General features: G+C 48.4%; 1 protein-coding gene across 4 annotated transcripts in view; it reads right to left on the reverse strand.

Moving 5' to 3' along the window:
• Positions 1–22,307, reverse strand: part of LOC147628343 (coiled-coil domain-containing protein SCD2-like) — a 115,817-nt gene that overhangs the window by 39,214 nt on the left and 54,296 nt on the right. For all 4 annotated transcript variants that reach the window (XR_015268075.1, XR_015268074.1, XM_086813432.1 and 1 more), the window contains 3 exons: positions 19,486–19,611; positions 8,689–8,816; positions 8,497–8,572 (listed from right to left, as the gene is read on the reverse strand). Coding sequence is in view for 2 of the 4 variants with exons in the window: in XM_086813432.1 (XP_086669558.1) it covers positions 8,497–8,572; positions 8,689–8,816; positions 19,486–19,611 (330 nt within the window). In the remaining 2 variants the exon portion in view is untranslated. The remainder of the gene's footprint in view (positions 1–8,496; positions 8,573–8,688; positions 8,817–19,485; positions 19,612–22,307) is intronic.

Genomic DNA, 22,307 nt, shown 5'->3' on the forward strand with positions numbered 1-22,307 from the left:
CCAGACCTGCTGTGCCTGTGGGCAATCCCATAAGCAGTGCCGCTGCGACTCCTGTGCATGGCCGCACCGCGGGCAGGACGCTAGGTGTATGCCAAAAGCTAGCCAAGCCCCCACAGCCAGTCCTCTATGCGCTGTAAGCCAGAGAAAAAGCGTCACCTTCCGGGGCCGGAAGCTGGCCCAAAGGCGCTGCCAGAAGGCAGGGGAGAGCCCCTGTCTCGCCGCCAATGCTCGGCCGCCGCCGGGGTGCCCGCTATCCTGTGCCTCTGGATCCGCCGCCCCAGCCTCGCTGTGTACTGAAAAAAGGGGGTGCTTGGGCAGGTAGGGGCTGAGTAGGGATCTCGCCAAAGCCACTCGCCTGGATCCCACTGAAGGCGAATAAGAGGCCTGCTGTCCCAAGCCCATAATCTCCAAGAATAGTCCTCCCCTATCGAGGCCGGTGAGGAGTCTACATGCCACTGTCTCTAATGAAAGCCGACCACCGGCACCCTCTGAAAGATGCAACCCTGGAACTCATCCAAATCTAGTCGGGTCCTCTGAAGCTGGCCTCCCTCTCCCACCTCGAAGGTGAGTGGGGCGACTCTCTCTGCTGAGCCGCAGACCGCTAGAAGGATCTCATGCCGAGTAAAGACGCCCATCCACTGTGGTGGTGGAGGGTCCTGTACTGGAGTCCGCCACTCCCGGGGGATGGCCGCCTCAATGTCCTGCCTCATCAACTCTCTGCCCCTCATCCCGCTGAGTCTCCTCTCCTGAACCTCTAGAGGCAGCTGCTGAAAACATATCCAGTCGTCTAAGGACTGGGCTAGGCCGGAGCTCAACGGGCCCCACGACACATGAGATCGCGATCCAACCATATGACCACTGGGAAGTTGGATCAAGGGGTTCCAGATCAATGGCTGCCTCAGGCGCTCCTCATCGGTGCCCGGGGAAGTCTGGAAGAGTGACGGCCTCAGATGCTCCCAGGCCCTCAAAAGGCTAGCTGCAAAACGCTCCTCGAAACCAAGGCCCACTCCTCTGGATCGCTGCTCTGTAAAGATCCACCTAATGCTGGGGTCCAGGGGTCGCTAAGAGAAGGAGTGCGGCTGAGAATCCTGGAAACAAGAAACTCCTTCCACGGCTCAGCGCCTGGTAGGAGGCCACGAACCACCAACTTGCCAAGCAAAGCCCGGCTCTGACAAATAGGATCAACTATGCCCAGGCCGCCTCTCTCCCTCGGCTGAGTGATCACAGCCCATGCCACCTTGGCCCTGGCGGGCCGCCCGTCGCCACCGAACCAAAGAAAGTTCCTGATGAGCCTCTGCACCAGGCCAATGCACGCCCGAGAGAAGGCCCAACAAGAAGTGATGTACCACATGGTAGCAAGCAGAACCTGGTTGGCCACAACCACTCGGCCAGCCAGAGATAAACGAGCGGTACTCCAATACAGAAGCTTCTTCCGAATGCTCAGAAGAAGGGGGGCTATCTGCTGCTCCGGAGATATGTCGATGCCCACATAGCATCCCAAATAGCGCACTGTAGTGCTGGGGGCAGCCACTGAAACCCATCAACTAGCCTCCAAGTCGGGGGGGGGACACAGAACTGACCCACAACCCACACGACTTGTGCCAGTTGATCAAAGCGCCCGAGGCTCTGCAAAACCTGTCCATGGCTGAGGCGAAGCGGCGGAGGTTCTCCTCCCCTCCCTGAAGATAGAGGGCAGTGTCATCCGCAAACTCCGAGTCTAGGAGCTCCTCCGAGGTGCGGATGGGGAGCTGGAGGCCCCGCAAAGCTGTATCCTGTGCCGTCAAGAAAGTGCTCATGGCCTCCGCCACAAAAAGAAAAAGAAAGGGTGCCAAGGGGCACCCCTGTGAACCGAGCGCGAGAGCTGGAACCTCTCTCCGCGCACGCCCTGTATCAGCACCTGGCTATGAGCCGATGTGTAGAATGCAGAGACCCCACGGATCCACTGAGGGGGGAAGCCCATCCTCTCCATAGTGCCTTCCAAGAAGGCCCAGTCCACCCGATCATATGCCTTCTCGAAGTCGAGTAGGAGCACTGCCAGATCCTCCTGCCGAAATCTAGCCAAAGCCGTAGCCTCCCAGAAAGAGAAGATGTTATCCAGGATGCTCCTATCCTGGATGAAGCCAGTCTGCGTGGAGTGGATGATGTCCGGAAGGTGGGGCTGAAGCCGCCTGCTGATCGCCTTAGCTAGGACCTTGTAGGCCGTGCCTAGCAAGGTGATCGGTCTCCACTGTCTCATCTCCAGTCTGTCTCCTCCCTCTTTGGGGATCAAGTGGATCAACCCCTCTGCCATGCTGTCCGGCATGTCTCCCGACTCCATGATCTCCTGGAATGCCAATCTGAAACCCCTATGCAAGAGACCCCAGTACCTCTAGAAGAAAGCCACTGAGAGACTGTCCTCTCCTGGGCATTTGCCCCGAGGAAGTGCCTGAAGAGCCTCCTCCAGTTCCGTATCCGAGAAGGGGGAGAGAAGGGAGTGCTGCAAATGGGCCGGCACAACCGGTCTCGTGAAGCTCCAGACTGCCTCCCGAGCCTCTCTCACCCTGTCATCTGCTGGCTCAGCAGAGAGCAGATCCCTGTAAAAATCTGTGGCGATCGCCCGAACCCTGGGGGGATCCACCACTACCTGGCCATCAGCCTGCCGAAAACGCCTGTGACCCTCTCGTCTGAAGCGAGGCCCTATCGCCTCAAAGAAATCTCGAGTCACTCTGTCTCCAGCCTGTGTCCAAAAAGAAGCCCGAGCATGGAATCGGAACTCCACCCTCCTCTCCTCGATGGATCTGATCTCTGTGCGAGCTGACTCCATCTGCTCTGAAATCCAAGGGCTCGTAGGATCCCTCTCCTGAAGTCTCTGAAGGGAAGCTAGACTCCTCCGCAGGCTCCTCTCCTGCTCTCGGAAAGCCTCCAGACGGTCCAGGGCAGCCTGTCTGAGCATCCTACTGATCTCCTGCAAACCCCTGTCAAGATCGCTAGCTGCCGATCCTCTCCTGAACTGAAGCTCCTGCCATACCTACTCAACTCTGGTCACAATCTCGGGCTCCTCTATGAGACAATCTGGAATCCGGACGCTCTGGCCTCGCTCTCCTCTCGTAGGGTCCTCGATCTGGAGAAGCACTGGAAAGTGGTCTGAAAACGAGGAGCCTGCAAGTATACCCACAGTGCCACCTCTATCGCAAGCCCACTCATCAATGTAAAACCTGTCGATGCGAGAAAGGTTAACTCCTGTGGCCCGTCTATCCGAGCGCGAGAAAGATAAACTCCCCTGCAACCTGCCAAACTCCGAGAGAGTCCACGGATCCTGGCCTCTCACCTCCAGCACTAGTTCCTCCCAGGCAGCGAGCTCCGGCCCATGAATGGTCTCCTGGCTGCCCCCCATCCTATCCGCTGCATCCTCCAGCATGTTGCAATCCCCCCCCTAGGCACCAATGGTCTGCCATGGGGAGGGACTGCCTAATGGTGCTCCAGAACTCAGCTCTCCCGGTCGCCCCATTAGGGGTGTAGAAGTTGAGGAAGCCAATGCGGTCTTCCCCAACCCGAAGGATGATCCACTACGCTCGACCCTGGACCAGATTGCCAGAATCCACAACCTTGGATAGAAGCTGCTCGGTCGCTGACTGAGATGCATACTCCACCCTGGTTCCCCTGGGGGCCATATGCCGGTGACCAAAAAGTGTGACTCCTGCCCGGCAAGATCTTCCCGCAGGTGCGGGTACGCCCGGCAGAAAGGTGGTGCTCCTGGATGAAAAGGATATCTATGGGTCCTCCAACGAGAGCCCTCTGGATCTCCTGGCGAAGTCTGCCCCGACCAATGTAGCAGCGAGGTCCACCAAGACCCTGGATGTTCCATGAGAGGATCCTCATGGATGAGCTATGGCAAGTGAAGCAGCCGCCACTGGCTCACCCCTCTAAGCCGGCCCGGATGAGCTGCCCTCCACTCTGCGAGTCTTGGGCGCCGGCTTGGAGGGAGAATAGTCACTGTCTGTCCAGGTGCGGAGTCTCTCCAAAAAGAGGGTGACCTGTCTCTGTGTCCAGCCCCACTCCACCTTCGCCCTGTCCAGGGCATAGGCGTGAGACCAATCCTCTGCATATATGTATCTAAAGGTAGGCTGCATCCTCGGGGCGGCGTGGAGGAGAATCAGTAGCACCGCCTCAACTGAGGTGTGGACCAGATCCGCCCACCAATCTCCTATACCAAACAAGCTCATGCGGGCTGAGCGTAATCGGGTCTGCAATAGGTCCGTGAGTCCCAAGTCACTGAAGTGGTGAGAAAACTCCAGTATCTGATCACGCAAAACTTCCTCTACAGAGTTGCAATCCCATGCTGTGCCTGGGGCAACACTGAGAGGAAAGGAGAAGGCCACCATGCTGCTCACCACTGAAGGAGAACGAGAGGGATGGCACACCACGCAAACTCGCAAGGGCGCGACCAGTGTCTCGAACGGGCCAGCATCCAACTGGAGACACCTAAAAAAACCGTAATCCACTGGGAGCCCCATCACTCGCGGGCGCCCCCCAGGGGAGGCTGGAGAGAACTCTGTGGCGGGCGAAGCTAGGATCGCCATCTCCACCGGCCCGGAGTGGCGGTGGAACAGCCGCTGAACTGAACTCTGGCCTACCCAGCTGCGCTGCCCCGGGGCAGTGGGTGGTCTGGAGGAGTATCCTGGAGAGGCCGAGGGAGGGATGGTGGCTCGCGGAGAGGAGGGGGGAGAGCGAGGAGAGGATGGAGAGGCATTTGCCAGAGGAGAGGTGTCAGGGGGGGCCGCTGGGGGAGGCGGGAGGGGGTGGGCTGGGGGGGGGGAGGGGGGGTGGAAGGAGTGCTCTCCGAGTGAGGGGAAGAGGGGCCGGGGGTCGTAGAGTGCGGCCCGGGATCCTCAGGAATCAGCTCCATGGAGGGAGCGGGGCCCCCCGCGGGGAGGGGGGGGCGACAGCAGGGTCTCCACGTGGGGGGCTCCACCGGCGGCCTCAACGGGCACTGAGACTGAATCCTCGTCCATCGGGGTGGGACCTGCTGGCCGCCTATCCCTGACTGGAGCATAAGTGCGGGTAGGTGCCTCGACGCCAGCCGGAGTCGCCTGTCCGCCAGCCTGTGCTGCCTGCAGGCGTCTGCGACGGTCCCTGTGGGCCGGGCGTTTTCGCCGGCGAACCTCCTGCCATCCGCCAGCCTCCTGGGTCTGCGCGGCATCCTCCGTCGGGGCCTGCTCGTCAGATGATGGCGCCTGCTGAGACGAGCCAGGGATGTCCGGTCTCTGAGGTGGATGGCCACCCCTCGGGCCTCCTAAAGGGGGTCCAGAGGCGGCAGAGCGTGAAGGATGAACCCCCTTGCGGGGACAGGCGCGTGCGAGGTGGCCCATCTCCCGACAGATGTAACACTGGCCGGGGAGGCCCGAATACTCCACGCGCTGTATCAGATGTCCTCCAGAAAGACAAGGGAGGAGGATCGTCTTCGGGAGGGACTCCGGTGACAGAACCACAACGCGAATGGTCGGGAGTCCTGCTGCCCGAGCTATCACTGAAGCCGCTGTCTGAGGCGTCTCCACCACCTGCCCGAACGCCTTGCCAATGGATGACAAGAGGGGCAAGTACTCCCTGCGGAGTCCAGGAAAGCAGATAGTGATGGGGAAACCTGTCGCGCCTGCTAGCGGGTCAGAAGCGGGGTCGAAACCGTGAGTCCATCGCGCCAGGAACACCCGAGATGAGCGAGGGCAATGGGGCTCCGAGCCAACACCGTCTGAGCTGCCTGGGGGGGGGGCTCGAAATCCACCTGGTAGTAGCCACGTCCCAAAAAATCGACGCTGACGATCTTGGCAGGCACGCCAACGAGGCTACCTTGCAGAAGGTCGCGAAGCTCTCTCCGCATCGAACGGCTACCCACTATCTTGCAGACCAAGGAGGAGGCCTCAAGAGCGGATACTGTGGAGACAAACAACTGATGATCTGCATCTGTGAGATCCAGCCGGAGACCGGAATCGGCGGGGGTAGTCGGAGCGGCTTCCATGGAGTCCTCCAGAGGGAAAAGGCCAGAAACCGGGGTCACCAACGGGAGGGACACAGCCCTACGAGGAAACGGAGAGGCGGAAGGAGAGAGGTTAGCGGGGGCGGAGCGGGGGGGGGGGGGGGGGGGGGCGGAGGGGGAGCTGAGGCGGGGGAGCTAACGGTGGGAGGAGGGGAGAGACGGAGGGGGAGGTGAGGGAGAAGGCGGGGAGAAGAGCCACGAAGCGGAGGAAAAGGCGGGGGGGGGGGGGGGGGAGAGGGGGGCGCGCGACGGCGAGAAGCAGCAGGAAGGAAGACGGGAGGGGGATGAGGCGGAGCTCGCAGGAGAGTTTGGGTGATGGCATCATTGTGTTCTTTTGTATCACCTGATTGCAATTTACAACCCATATCACTATGACTAAAGAAGGTTTGTCAAGAGTAGGGAGCAATAGAGAGCTTGGAAGTATGGATTTACTAGAATGAAGTAATAAGATGTGTACAACCACAAGTACCCTAAGTACAAACCCGAAATGTAAAAGTGTAGGTGTCCGAACACACCAAATGTCTAGGGGGAGGAAACCTCTATAACGTGTAGAGGGAAAAAGTGCCCCTGGTAAGCCCCTGTTCACTACCACATATGTATAATCCTACAGTATCATTTGAGTTGTGCAACCTTTCTCTCTTGAGCTTTGTCACCTCTCTCTCTCAGTCAGGGTGCTGACCACAGAGGATATTGAGGAGATCCGCCAGCGTCCGATGCAGGACATATTATGAGATGGAGGCACCTCCATAGTGTAGCCCCCCGTCCCACATGATTTTGTATCTCCCCACTGTAGTCCACTCACCTCCATAGCGTACCCCCCCCCTCCCCCTCTCACTATATTCACACCCTATAAGGGTTTCTGTTTACCTTCCAGTTCCAGTTTCATTTTCTAGGTGCCAGTAGTATCATCTTTATTTTTCATTTTCTGGTTTTTTATCCAGACATTGTATCAGATCCACCATGATGTAGCTTTTTGGTCTCATAGGTCATTATGGCCTTTTGAAGACGTTAATATAACATTTCATTTCTCTCTCTCTCTCTCTCTCTCTCTCTCTCTCTCTCTCTCTCTCTCTCTCACCATGGCTGTCCTCCATCCACCATGAGTTACAATGGACAAAAACGATAAGAAGGATGTGCTTTTATCCACTATGTAAGAGATCTCCAAATTTTTATTTTTAAGGATAGCTCAAGAGATGTCATATGATGATATGACTACAGTCTTGATTGAGGAAGACTGTAGTCTCAAAAGTCAATTTGAGAAAGGGGTCAATTCTAAGAGAGCTACGGTAACCAAGTGGAAAAAGGGGAACAAGAACATCAGATGCAACTACTACAAAAAGCTTGAACACAAGGAGGAAAGATGCTTCAAAATGATGGCCAAAGAGAAGCAAAAGACACAGACCAACCTTGTACAAGAATCTAAAGAAGAAGATGTCCCTAAAGATGAGACATCCGCAGCCACAAAGCAAGCACTTACAACTCTGGAAGATCTTTCTCTTAATGATGAAGATTGTGATTGGCCTTTCTAAAAGCCTATGTGTGTGAGTCAAGGGTTTTTTGCCTGGGAAGTCCCCCGATTACAAAGAGAAAACCTATAAATGCATGACAAATAACAGACATGGCATGACAGGTCTTTGTGTAGGTTTTGGAAAGAGAGGATCATTACCACAATGGCATCAAGACAACTTATATACAAAAAACTTTGTTGACATTGCACATGGCCTATAATTTTTCTGGCCAAATTCATTTTGATGAAACGTAGTCGTTTGTGGAATGAAATGTACTGATTTTGATGAAACGTAGTGATTTGTGGAATGAAATGTCAAAATTTCTTGGTTTATGAATGGCTACCATAACAATTTAGAGGTAATCTATCATGAAACACACACACACACCATAGTAAGAGGAGACAGCCGTTTCCTAGCTGAAGTTGTGGAAACTCCCGTTTCCTGAAGATTTCTCTCACACTTCTCTCATGCTTACTTTTGGTTTTTCTAAATTTTCCTTGTTATCATGGTCTATCCCAAGTTACTCCCCTCTTTCTCTCAACTTTTTTCATCATTTTCTATGATATAATGTTAAAGCTGTGCTATTTCCTAGCCATTTCCATTTCCTACTTTCCGACCGTTTTATTGCGGAGACGACATCCATTTCCATTGTTTCCGTTGCATGTAACTATGACGCACACACACATTCAGTTAACTAATTTTTCCCTAAGCTCTTGATTTCTCCCGAGATTAAAGAGGGCAGCGGTATGATTAAGAAACCCAAGAAGATAATTATATTGCATGATTACCTAAATTACTTGAGATAAAAGAAGCAATCGGAGTGTTTTCCCATAGCTTTTGAATTCTAACTAATTCAAGCAAAGGTCTTGTAATGCTAAAAAAGTACAATGATTGTCATTAGAACTGTCAAAGAAAAGTGAAATGTTTCAAGAAACACAAATTTGAGTCTTTGAAAGTAGGAAGTTTAAACAAGCACACCTAAGAATGCCTGACCGACTCTAATGGGACTCGGACGCCTTTGCTGAGCCATAGCAAGCATGATAGCATCTTCAACCTTCCAACAAAAACAGATTTATTACTGGTAAACTACTCTGAACTTTAATTTGACACCGAAATTCTTAATTATACAATGATTGCCAATGACTGCACAGAGATGTTAAGTAATCAGACCTTTAAAGATGCTAGTTCACGCAGTCCTTTTTCAACAGAAAGCATACTTTCAATGTTTCCTTCACCACTTATGTCATGCAAATCCCTGATTGATTTCGCCCTCCTTTCTAAATTGAATCCAGCATTACCTGCAAATAAAAGCAACTGTCAAGCACATGCCTCACCTCTTTACATGGTTCAAAGAGTGACATACTCAAGCTAGGAAAGGAATTAGGATACAGACTACCATTTCCCAAGCTAATTTCAGGTAGTTCAAAGGTTAGCACCCAGCTGCCATTAGGCAAAGAAGATTGGCATCCTGATGATTCATATGCATCATCTAACTCTTTGGTGGCTGAGATACCAAAAGGCGTCGAGATGCCATCACTCGTCTCCAGCCATTGTGGGCCCCTTAGCAACCAAGTGAACAACTGTGCCTCATAGGGAGCTGCTTACCCTTGGGTGTGGAATGAGCCCAAAGAAGGCCAGACACGCCACTAACATGTGTATAGGTAAGGCAAGAACTCCCTAAGATAATTGCTCAGTGCATAGATCTCAATATTAGAAGTCACCTCTCCGCCAGAAGGAACCGTGACACCTTCGTCATTCGGGTCTCTCTCTCTCTCTCTTATAGGTCATTATGGCCTTTTGAAGACGTTAATATAACATTTCATTTCATTTCTCTCTCTCTCTCTCATAGGTCATTATGGCCTTTTGAAGACGTTAATATAACATTTCATTTCATTTCTCTCTCTCTCTCTCTCTCTCTCTCTCTCTCTCTCTCTCTCTCTCTCTCTCTCTCGCTCGATAGGATGCCCTAGGAGCTCCAATGTTCACATGATATGATATGGGGTGTGATGGAACTATATGAGGCAGTACTTGGCCGAGTACGTGCACCAAGTGGACTCTCGGGAGACATATGTAGCACTCCTACATTCTTCAGTATACATTGATGCGATTGCAGTATTCATGGAAAGTTTCAGAGGTAGATGCTCACCATTTGCTGAGAAAAAATTGCCCATATTGCTACATGCTCTGACAACATTGACTTGATCTCAGATTCAGCTGAGGGTTTGCATAAACCCTTGGATGCATTGGACAGATTTTGCAGGGAGAGACCATTCGGTCAATTTGGGCAAAGCCAAGGTTATTGTCTTCAATACATCTTACCTGATCACCTCATGATTATCTTTCTTATACAAAGAGGCCCTAATGGAGATTGTACATATACCTTGGAGTAACTTCACTTTCCAAGTTTTGCATGACCACGGCTGCCACAGACCGACTAGCAAGAGGGCGTACCTCTCTAGCTCCTCTAGAGAGAGAATGTTTCCAGGCAACTTCCAGGAGCCCCGTACTAAGTGTTGGGTCTTTGACACTTTTGTAAGAGCAATAGTGTAGCAAGGTTGGTTGCCCGGCACACTAAAGTAGTGGTTCTCCTCTACGCAGTATGTCTGGAGTCCTCAATACTCACGACACAATATATCGATGAGCAAACTAAGACAGATTAAAATATGAGCATAGCACAATGACAAGAACACTGTAAGAATTACTTCCATTACTCCAAACAAGCTGTTACATGCCCTTCACTGTACCGTGCACACCCAGCAGTGGTCACAGTGAGTAGGACGACACAGAGACGACAATGACAAGTGACTACAATAGACTAAATGGAAAAGGATGTCCCCTTCAACTAGATGGAAAGGTTAAGAATGTCCTCCAAGATGAGTTGAGGGCCATTTGAATGATTCCTGCAAGGTGTGGTGGAGTCGGTGGAGTCGATGGCATCTTTTATCCCTGGTAGATGCGATCGGAGTGACAATGTGGTGCCTTCCATACATGTGCGTGCACCTCTCATATGTATCCGTTGGTGGTGCATTTTCGTTTCTGGATATTCCACTGAATGATCTGGCATGGTCCAGTGGGACAGTCCAACATCGAGGTGATCCAGTGTGGCGGTCCAAGTTCAGGATGATCCAGTGTGGCACCCTGGAATGGTCCGGCCGGAACAGTCCAGTGTGGGCACCTTTAGTAGCTACTCATTGCCCACCACTAGAGTGCTCACTGTCCTTGGTGAGAAAGATAGAAAAAACAATGTGAACTGATAAATTGTTACAAAATGAAAACATGCACTATACTGTCGATACATACATCATGAAGGATGATAGATACAATGATAAAAACAGTGACATCATGAAAGATGGTATATACAATGATAATTTAAAAAAACTGAAGGCCCTCTTCATACTGGGGAAACGCTTTGAGTGCTGGCTGATGTCGTGATGGGTGCCCAGTGAATGACGAGGTTTGGAGATTGAAGACAGGTTTCTATGCTTTATGGATTCCATAAACGAATTCGTAGATTTAAGGGTATCACTCAAGACATTGTATTTCATAATTTGGATAACCTGGCATGTTCCATGTGTCGGAACAAGAGAGGCCCAGAGAGCGGCAAGCAGCCCCGCGGGGGGGGGGGGGGGGGGGGGGGGGGCGCATTCTTGTCCTAGTGTGGTGCAAGGTTGCATCCATACGTACGTACCTTATGATAAGGTACGTTTTAGTGTATGGTACGGTATTGTACCCTACGGTACGGATCCGTACGTGGCAGGTTCCCCCCCTCCGGTAGTCATTCCTCTCATTGATACAGATATTGCAACGAGGAATAATGATGATGCGATGATAGCCGCTATGGTCACCACCACTGCAGAGCCAGAGCTAAGAGTATGATAGCGAAGGAAACATGTTGACAGATGGAGATCTTGAATCTTCATCTTCTTCATGATCTGATGGTGATGAAGTGGATTGATCATTGAGCACTCTGCAATTTGAGCACTCTGCAATGTGTAGTGACAGTGACACTAGTGACTAGAACTATTATTTTTTGGCTTCTCTAGATAGTAAACTATCTTTTAACTTTTAAATTTTTATTGATTGCTTATAGTATGTAACCCGTGGCATTTGAGTCATGGGTACTGAATGTTTGAGTGATTCCATTTCTGAAACCTATTTATGCTTTTGTTTACTGATAGCTCTCATTTTGGTAATTGTGTTGTTGTTTAGAAGTGAATTGTTTTTTAAATTTAAAGTTTGCGGGTTTTCATTCATTTTTTTGTATATATATACACTATATATTATATTTTTTTATGTTTTTACATACGTTACGTATTTAACATACCTTAAAATCTCAACCCGTACTTGAATGCGTACATTACGTACCTGATTCATACCATATCTTACGTACCTTTCCACCTTGGTGTGGTGTTTGTTGGAAATTGGGTGGGGGACAAGTCACGAGAGGTCACCCATTCAAGTTGTGTTCACGCCTATGCACGCTTAACCGGAGGTTTCCACAGATTGGTCTAGCCAACTAGACCCCAAAATCTTAAGGCGATGGAGGATCTCCACTCTATCCATTGTTGGGGTAAAGGCACTATGCCCACCCTTATAGTGTGTACAAGCCCATAAGTTATAGTACATAGTACACTTAGTACTTTTAATGTACTAAGTGCACTATGTGTACTAGTGCAATATACATGTGTGATAGGGGAGTCACACACTCATATCTTCATGAGTTGACTTACCCCCACAACTCTCTCTCTCTCTCCCTTGTTCTCTCTGTGTATGTCTCCCACATGAACTCTTAACCTAACCCTAATTCTTCTCTCTCCCACACAACTGGTATCAGAGCAGGCTGTGTTTTAGGGTTTCAAGATTCCTCTAATTTGAGAGTGCATTCCCATGTTGCCCTGCTTGTTTCATTCGGAGCCTGTAGGTGTTGAGAAGGGCGCCCTTGAAGCTTTGTGAAGGGCGTTGGTTGCTCAGCGATGGCATGGAGCACTTGCATGGGTGGAGCGTCCACAGGTTTTTTCATGCAGGCCATTGATAGGCGAGTGTGGTAGCTCTACACAACGAAGGCAGCGCTGGCCCTTCAGCGTGAGCAGCGAGCGGATACACAGGCGACACAATCGTGGAGCTAGAGGGAGGGCGAACAGGCTGGTCCACAAGGCGGGCGTCAACAGTGCGAACGTATGCGAAGGCAGTAAAGCGTATTAGCGTGGAGCGAACACAAGGCAGCTAGGCGTTAGTCGTCGACTGGCTTACAGGTGGAGTCGGCTCACAATGCGTTGGGCGGAATCTTCAGAGTCCACACCAGCAGCGGTTTTGTTCTCTGTAGTCGTTAGAAGCGCCATCGCTCTATCCTAACCGTCTGAGCAGCTCGTCTTCTTCCGGCAGAAGAGCTGCAGGCGCATCAGCAGTACCTTCAACAAGCCTAGCCCTCTATTGTCAGTGTGTACAGCAGCATCAACAGCAAAAATCGACGCCTCCTTTTCTGCAATAGCATCAACAGAAATTCAGCCTGCAGATCAGAGAAATTCAAAAAAAAATTAAGAGGTATTTGCCTTCAATTTTGGGAATTTCTTATCAATTCAATCAATTGAGCAGGTACAGGTGACGAATTGCTCAATTTCTGAGCAAAATTGGCAAAATTGGGTGACATTGGTCACAATCAGGATCAATTTGCAAGAAATTAAATGTTGAAATTTGGGGCTTTTGATGTAATTGTGCAATTAAGCACTCATACATGCTGTATGATGTGAGAAATCGCACATTTGGGCAAAATTGCAGCAAATTGCAGAGCAAATCAAGGGGCTTTTGTGCCGATTGGGTTGATTTGCATGCAGGCAATCGCTTTTGATGCTGTGGATAATGTGTTGATGCCCTACAAGCACTCAATGTGCCTGTAAATCAAGGGGGTTTCATGTATTTGATGTATATGTGGCCAGGGGGAAGCATCGTGAACACTCTGGATGCCTTCATGTGCGTCAATGTACCATGTATGATCAGAAATTGATCTTAAATCAAGGGGCTTTTCAAGTTCGTATGCTTGCTGAGCTTGGCAAAGCAGCAGGCAAGACATTTATGCCTTGAATCCTCAAAAATCAGCTTGCAGTCAAGGGGCTTTTGCCCAATTTCTGTTCGGGACTGTTGTATGCAGTGTTCGGGACTGTAAAAGTCTGATTTTCACTCATTTGGACAGCCAAGATAGCATTTATTGCTACTGTACCTGCTGGTACAGATTTGGTACAGTTTTGTACAAGTTTTGGCATGGCTGTACACTGTTTTGAGTGACCAAAAGGTTCAATTTCAGCTGCTGTACTTGCCGGTACAGGTTTGGTACATCATTGGTGAGCACTTGGTACTGCTGTACAGTACTTTGGAAGGGCAATAGAGCACATTTAAGGTGCTGTCCAAAATCTGCAGCAACCAGATTTTGGTGATTTCATCACATAAAGTGGGAGAAAAGTTGCATTTGTGCTTCCGCAGTGGGAGATAAAGCTTGGGAGAACAACAGTGAGCACTTTGTGTGCCTTTTGGTGCAGTGTTTGCACATTTTGCAGGGAGTCAGGCATTGACAGGTTGCATTTTGCTATGGCAACCACAGGTGAGAGCTCTTCATTGCTTCACATCAAGAAGCTTGAAGGCTCGCATAATTATGATATTTGGCAAACCCAGTGCTACAATGTGTTGCTCCAGAAAAAGCAGCACAAGCCTATCAAAGAAAGGGGTGTGATGCCCGCTTCTCTTACTGCTAAAGAGTGGGAAGATATGGATGAGCTGGCAAGATCTACTATCATGTTGTCTGTGTCAGACTCATTACTTTTCAGCATTCGTAAAGAGAAGACAGCTTGGGGAATGTGGCAGAGATTGCAGGACTTGTATGCCCAACAAAGTGCCTCAAGCAAAGTGTATTGGTTGAAGAAACTCATAGGTCTTCAGATGAAGGAAGGGGCGTCTATGACAGCCCATCTAAATGAGTTTAATGGTATTGTCAGCCAGGTCATTAATCAAAAGTTGGCAATGGACGATGAGTTCAAAGCCACTTTTCTGTTATGCACTTTGCCAGAGAGTTGGGACACTTTCAGGACAGCCACTAGCAATTCGCATGCTATGCTGTCATATGCAGATGTTGAGGGTGCTCTTCTTCAAGAAGAGATGAACAGGAAAAACAACTCTGTTAGAAAGTCCAATGCAATGAATGCACGTGGAAGATCCCAGCAAAGGGGAAAAAGCCAAGAAAGGGGAAGGAGCAAGTCTCGCTCCAAAAAGGATTTGGAATGCCATTATTGTGGCAAGAAGGGACACATTAAAAAGCAATGCTACAAATGGAAAAATGATCAAAAAGAAAAGGGAAAAGGCAAAGACAAAGAGAAAGATGAAGCCAAAGATGTAAAGCCCAAAAGTGGAGTCAAGATTGAAGAAATCAATGTGTCACATGCAGGTGGCAGTGAGGATGAGGTCCTATTTACTTCTTCACTTGATGCCCATTCACTTCTTACAGGTGGTCATGGTATGTACTCATGGATCATTGATTCAGGTCCCTCCTTTCATGTCACAGGTTGCAGAGACTTGTTTGTCAGGTATACTGCTGGCAATGAAGGAGTCGTTTATTTGGGTGATAACCATGCATGCAAGATTCTTGGCAGAGGTTATGTGTTTGTTAATCGCCTTTGTGTTTGATTCAAGCTTAATACCATGATCAACATCTCTCTTTGGTGGTAAGAATTTGGGCATTTGAAACACCTCTTTGTACTCTTCTAAAAGCTTAGCCATGCCCTCATGCAACTGCTAGAGTTTTGCCATAGTTTTTCCTAATTTGGATGCATATCTCAATTCTCAACTTCAATCACTCAATTTAGCAATGCTGTATTACAACAAGGGTGTTTATATATCATGCCATTACAAAATGTCATTATAGTCATGGTATTTGATCTAATGATTTTTGGTAGTGGAAAGTGGAAAATTAGTAAGGGCTCACTGGTTGTTGCCAGAGGCTCTAAGGTGGACACTCTTTATTTCATGCATGCAGGTGTTTGTCACCATGCTAATGTAAATGCAACCGAGCTGCCGGAAATCTCTATGTGGCATAGCCAGTTGGGACACATGAGTGTCAAAGGAATGGAGCAATTGTCTCGTTTGGGTTACTTGCCTTCTCTAAAGTTTTCAAGTTTTCAGTTTTGTGAGCATTGTATATATGGTAGGCAACTATAGTGCCCCCACAAGAAAGCTCTTGGACAGAAAGATGCTCAGTTAGAGCTTGTGCATACAGATGTATGTGAGATGCCTCAGCTTTCTTTGGGAGGGGCAAAATACTTTGTGTCTTTTATTGATGATGCCACACGCAAGCTGTGGGTTTATCCTCTTCGTTTGAAGAGTGATACATTCTCAGTGTTTCAGAAGTTTGTTGCTCTTGTTGAGAATCAAACTGGCAAAACACTGAAGGCTTTGCGTTCCGACAATGGTGGAGAGTATATGTCCAAACAGTTTCAGGACTTTTGTGATGCTAAAGGCATCAAGAGGGAGCTCTCCACTCCTTATGATCCTCCACAAAATGGGACAGCAGGGAGGATGAACAGGACCATACAGGAGAAGGTCCGTTCTATGTTGTCACATGCTGCATTACCTCATGGTTTTTGGGCTGAAGCTGTTATGACAGCCGTTCACCTTATAAATAGGTCACCTAACACGAGGCTTGGTGGGAAAGTGCCAGAGGAAGTATGGACAGGGAAGCCTCCGTCATACAAGCACTTGAGAGTGTTTGGTTGCGTTGCGTACGTGCACATACGCAGGGAAATGCGCACCAAACTTGATCCTAAGTCTCACAAATGCATATTCCTAGGATATGGTGACAGAGGTGAAATGGGGTATAGACTTTGGGATCCCATGAATAGAAAGATCATACGCAACAATGATGTCATTTTTGATGAAACATGCATGTATAAGGAGCCTGCAAGGCAACAGGAGCCTGGCAGAGTCATCTTTGATGATGATGGACATCATGGACAACAACAAAGGGCTGTAAATCAGCCATTACAGCAGGAAAACCAGCCCTTAAATGGTGCTGAAAATGGTCCAAATGGACAGCCAGAGATGGCAGAAGATATCCCTATGGATATACCACAGTTAGAGGAGATACCTGGCATGATTTTTCAGCCTTATGGCATGGAACAGGAGCCACCAATGGGTGATATGCAGGCTGGACAGCAACCTGCAAATGATGGTCATTGGGTACGGAGGTCCACTAGACCCTCCAGAGCCCCTGACAGGTTTGTTCCAGGGGTTGACTACTTGATGCTCACTGACTGTGGGGAGCCCTCATGTTATAAGGAGGCTTTACAGAGGGCAGACAAGGCTCTATGGGAGCGTGCCATGAAGTCAGAGATGGATTCTCTGCATAAAAATGGAACTTGGAAGTTGGTGCATTTGCCTGCAGGCAAGAAGGTTTTGCCATGCAAGTGGGTTTACAGGCTCAAAGTTTCACCTGATGCAAAGCCAAGATACAAAGCCAAGTTAGTGGCTAAGGGCTTCAAGCAGGAATATGGTGTGGACTTTGATGAGATCTTCTCTCCAGTGGTCAAAATGACCACACTTAGAGCTGTGTTGGCTTTGGTTGCGCATGATGATCTGGACTTGATTCAGATGGATGTGAAGACTGCTTTTCTTCACGGTGATCTCCATGAGGAGATATATATGCAGCAGCCAGAGGGTTATGCAGTGAGTGGAAAGGAGAAGCTTGTATGCAAGCTGAAAAAAAGTCTTTATGGGCTCAAACAGGCACCAAGAGAATGGTATCATAAATTTGATACATTCATGAAATCTCAGAAATTCAGGAGAAGTGATATAGATCACTGCTTGTACACCAAGAAAGCTTTGGATGGCAGTCTATTGATCCTCATCTTGTATGTTGATGATATGTTGATTGCCGGGAAATCTCGTAAGGAGATGGATGCCTTGAAGCAGAGGCTGCATCAAACCTTTGATATGAAGGATTTCGGTGATGCAAATCACATCTTGGGTATGCCGATACTTCGGGACAGAAATCAGCATGTGTTGTATTTGTCTCAGAAGGAATACATTGGCAAAGTCTTGCAGAGGTTCAATATGGACGGGGGGAAGAAGAATAGTACTCCTTTGCCTCCATATGTGAAACTCAGTGCTATGGACAGCCCACAGTCGGATAGAGACAGGGCTGATATGGCCAAGATTCCGTATGCTTCAGCTTGTGGCAGTCTCATGTATGCCATGGTTGCTACTAGGCCGGACATTGCATTTGCAGTGGGAGTGGTTTCTAGATACATGGCCAACCCTGGCAAGAAGCATTGGGAAGCAGTGAAAGGTGTCATGAGATACCTGAAGGGCACACAGGATATGTGCATTTGCTTTGGCAAACAGGATGCATTAGTGCATGGTTACACGGATTCGGATTATGCCGGTCATCCAGATAACCGGAAGTCTACTACCGGTTATGTGTTTACATTCACAGGAGGTGCTGCGTCATGGATATCCAGGATGCAGAAGTGGACAGCCTTATCTACTACAGAGGCCGAGTATATTGCAGCCACAAAGGCTTGCAAGGAGGCATTATGGCTATCTCGGTTAGTGGTTGATTTGGGATATACAGGGGATATTCCATTGTTGCATTGTGACAGTCAGAGTGCCATCCAGTTGGCAAAGAACCCTGTCTTTCATGCAAAGACGAAGCATGTGGATGTGAAGTATCACTTCATCAGAGAGGTGATAGAGAACAAGCAAATTCAGCTTGTTAAGATTCATACGGATGATAACCCGGCTGATCTGTTGACGAAGAGTTTGACTCCGGAGCGGTTTGCTCATTGCAGACACTTGATGGGCATTGGATGAGGCCAGTTTCAGCCTTGATATGGCCTTGTATATTATCATGTACATGCTGATTTTTCTTTTCCTTTACTTAAGGGCACTTTGCCTTTAAGTGGGAGGTTGTTGGGGTAAAGGCACTATGCCCACCCTTATAGTGTGTACAAGCCCATAAGTTATAGTACATAGTACACTTAGTACTTTTAATGTACTAAGTGCACTATGTGTACTAGTGCAATATACATGTGTGATAGGGGAGTCACACACTCATATCTTCATGAGTTGACTTATCCCCACAACTCTCTCTCTCTCTCTCCCTTGTTCTCTCTGTGTATGTCTCCCACATGAACTCTTAACCTAACCCTAATTCTTCTCTCTCCCATACATCCATTTTGTGGAAATCTACTTTTTCTTAGCTCAGAGGTTGAGCTTGTCCATATTTTCTTGGCTGGAAGGCTCAACTTGGCTTCTCTAGTGGCTCACGAGTTACACTTCAACCCATGGCTCTAAATTGGTCTAGCCATTTAGACCCCAAAACCTTAAGGAGATGGAGGACCTCCAGTCTATCCATTTTGAGAAAATCTCCTAGTGCTATGCTTTGGCACCACTTTTCTCAACAGTGTCTAGTATTTAAGTGTGCCTGTGATTTTAAGTGGATAAATTATGCCTTTATTTTACGTGTTTAATTCCATTAATAGTCATGGGTGAAGCCCCGGATTGGCTACACATTATGAGTCCAAGCACAGGAGATCCTTTTGGCAACTAGTCGTCTACTTTTTTTTTTCATTTCATCCAGTTTACTCACGGATCACATGTAACAGCTTGTTGGTCTCATAGACCCTTCGGAGCTTTTATAGATGTTAATACAACCTTTCTTTCTCTTGCTCTTTACTAGTGTGACCAGAAGAGCACAGAGCATTGCAAGGGAGAACTATACCAGTAGACTCTGCTCCACTCTAGAGGTCGAGAGTGAGGAGCACTACCTTTCCAGATGCTCAGTGAGTTGGAAAGTAGGTAATTAAACATAAATGGTTTAAGGGGGAGCTTGTAAACGCAATGCAAAATGAAAGTAGAACCAATTAGACTGAAAACATTCATGCTAAGAAAACAGATGGACACATGGTAGATGTAGAAATCAGAAATTACCATTTTGTTCCTCTCTTACAGGCTCCTCTTTTGCCTTTTGACTAGCTGAAAGAACAACTTCTAATGGAAGCGGTGCAAATGATGACCAATACTCGTGCTTTGGAACTGCAATCTCTGCATGTATCCCTGTATACGTGACACCATCCCATAAAACAAAAGGGCAGTCAAACTAAACCTCCTCAGTAGGCAACAGCATGAAGGATTTGACATAAACAGATAAAAGTTCTTCAATCCACATATAACACACGCGTGCGCACGCGCGCACACACACACACACACACAAAAAAAAAAACACATGTTCTAAACATTTCTCAGGGATTCAAACGTTCACACTACTTTGGCAGCTGGGTACCCTACGCAATTAGAAACTGCCTAACAACATAGGTTTAAACTTTTGCATATACTGTTGGTAAGAAAAAAATTAATGGTGAACTTGGATTTTTGTTCCTTAGAACTTTCCATACAAAGAGCATTTTATGCACATGCTTACTTTTACAGAATGACACATCATCACAAGGTGAGTTCTCTACTATAGGCTAAGGTGCTGCTTCATCCATCTGCATTATTGTTTCCGATTTTATTCACACAACAGGCTAGGTTGAGAGAGGCTATCCCTCAAACACTGCCCATCTTTTACCCAAAAATAAGTAAGGCGGCTTGGTAGCTCTGTATACCTTAGTCTCCTGCATTATCTGAAGTCTTGATATATTTCTTTATGGGGTGAGTGAATCAGACGGTACCCTGGTTCATCGTGTAATGAAATGAGTCCCGACTAATTTCTGAATTTAGTGACTCAATTCAGGGTATCAAAATGCACTTCATTACAGATTAGACACTCTCTCGACAGCCAAGCTGGACCCAACTTGCAGGTCACGTGCATCCAAATCAACACCATGGTTCAAATGCACGTGTAACTCCCACAGCCCAAGCCTATTGCTTTTAGCACAAGGACACTAAATCCTCATCAAGCTCAGCCAGCTTAAACTCCATGTTTAGGATTCTGAAATCCACATGTATATATAATCTAGATAAACACCATGATATATGCTAAAATATCATTTTATTTGCCTTTACTGTGGATGCTCCCATTTTGGCCTTCAGAAACTGTTCAAACATCAATTTTCCCTTCCTCAGGATAATATCGGAGGATCTCACACAGATGCATCTCGGAGAGATGGCTAGGCAGGGCTAACGCAAAAAGAAGGATAAAATACGATGTTAAGCACACTTAGGGTAGCACATAACCAAAGGCACTATCAGGCATACATGATCATAAATTGTTTGCAAGTAGCTCTATGAAATCATGATAGCAGCTTCTATTTAAATCATGGGAACGTATTTTATTGTGTGCATATGATACATGATAATCTCCTCTTCATGAGAAGGACCTCACTAGATACCATCTATGAGCACAAGAATCTAAAGGTAATCCTCAGCAAGTCCAAGGTCGTGATCTTTCATGGGACACAGACCAGGCCACTGACAGAGAGACACATGGGTGTAGCGTGGACGACTGGAGCATGTTATGGTGAGGAGAGACATCATACTTCTGACATAGACACATCAGAGCCCAGAGAGAGGGCTACCTCGAGTAGAGGGATTCCAGTGGGAGTCAGCATAGAGGAGGACCACACACCAGGGTACATTGAGAGGATCGGGGGGAGTAGCAGTTCTATTCAGACGGGAGCTACAACGGAGACTGAGAGTGGTAGCACAGGATCCAGACACCAGATACATGTGGATCACCTTACAGCTCTCACAGGACAGGGTTATATACATAGGCCTATGTTACTTTCCTCCATCAGGATCTTCCTATGTCATTACAGAGGACATGCCACAGGAGGAGGAGACAGGAGCCTCACCATACACTTGTCTGTCAGAGGAGATTATGCATTATTCTACACTAGGGGAGGTATTTCTTACGAGTGACTTCAATGCCCACACACAGAGCAGACAGTGTGAGGTGTATGACTATCATGACACAGAGATCCTCCACCCTGTGGATCCAGAGGAGATAGGGGCTAGTCGGGCATCAGAGGACACTGGACCAGACAGAGGACATTATGGGGACCACTTACTAGAGTTGGGAGCCAGGCATCGTCTCGTTATTTATAACAGGATGCTATAGTGGCCGGGATCAGGAGGGCTGACATGGTTCCCACATGGGGGTCATACACGGACCGGAGGCACGGTGGTAGACTACATTATGGGGTCTTTGGAGGCATCACAGCTTGTCACCTCATTCTCCATCCCACCTCGTCCTATTGGGGCAGATCATACATACTTGGCATTTTCACTAGCCGGATCACTAGTATGACCAGCCCCCCACATACCAACGCCACACACTACCATCTACTTCACACATGACATGGCAGACATATACACTGGCAGAGTAGAGGATGGGCTCCTACTCATGGATCCCCTGGCACCTATGGATACCATTACAACCTAGTTGGCATCACTCCTACACACGGCGGAATTACAGAGCTTCCCACATCGTGTCCACTCAGGAGAGCCTGCGAGATCTGGGACTATGCCCCAGAACAGATGGTATGATGACGAGTGCAGAGCCCTATACTCACGGCTCCGCATACAGAAAGCATTGGGAGCCATCACAGAGCAGGAGTCGAGGAGAGAGATGAGGAGACTTACTCGCTGCAAAAGGCAGGCCTTCATAGAGATACAGGAGCTAGAGATCTTCCATTTCTTCATGAGTAGAGATAGCCCTATCTCATGGCGGCACTTCAAAGAGCCCCGGACACCGACACCCATTGCAGACCCACAAACATGGCACACATATGAAGAGGGCCTATACCACGCCC

The sequence above is a fragment of the Cibotium barometz genome, chromosome 19 (genome assembly GCF_041138505.1).
Source record: "Cibotium barometz isolate CiBa-2024 chromosome 19, ASM4113850v1, whole genome shotgun sequence".
Taxonomy (NCBI): Eukaryota; Viridiplantae; Streptophyta; class Polypodiopsida; order Cyatheales; family Cibotiaceae; genus Cibotium; species Cibotium barometz.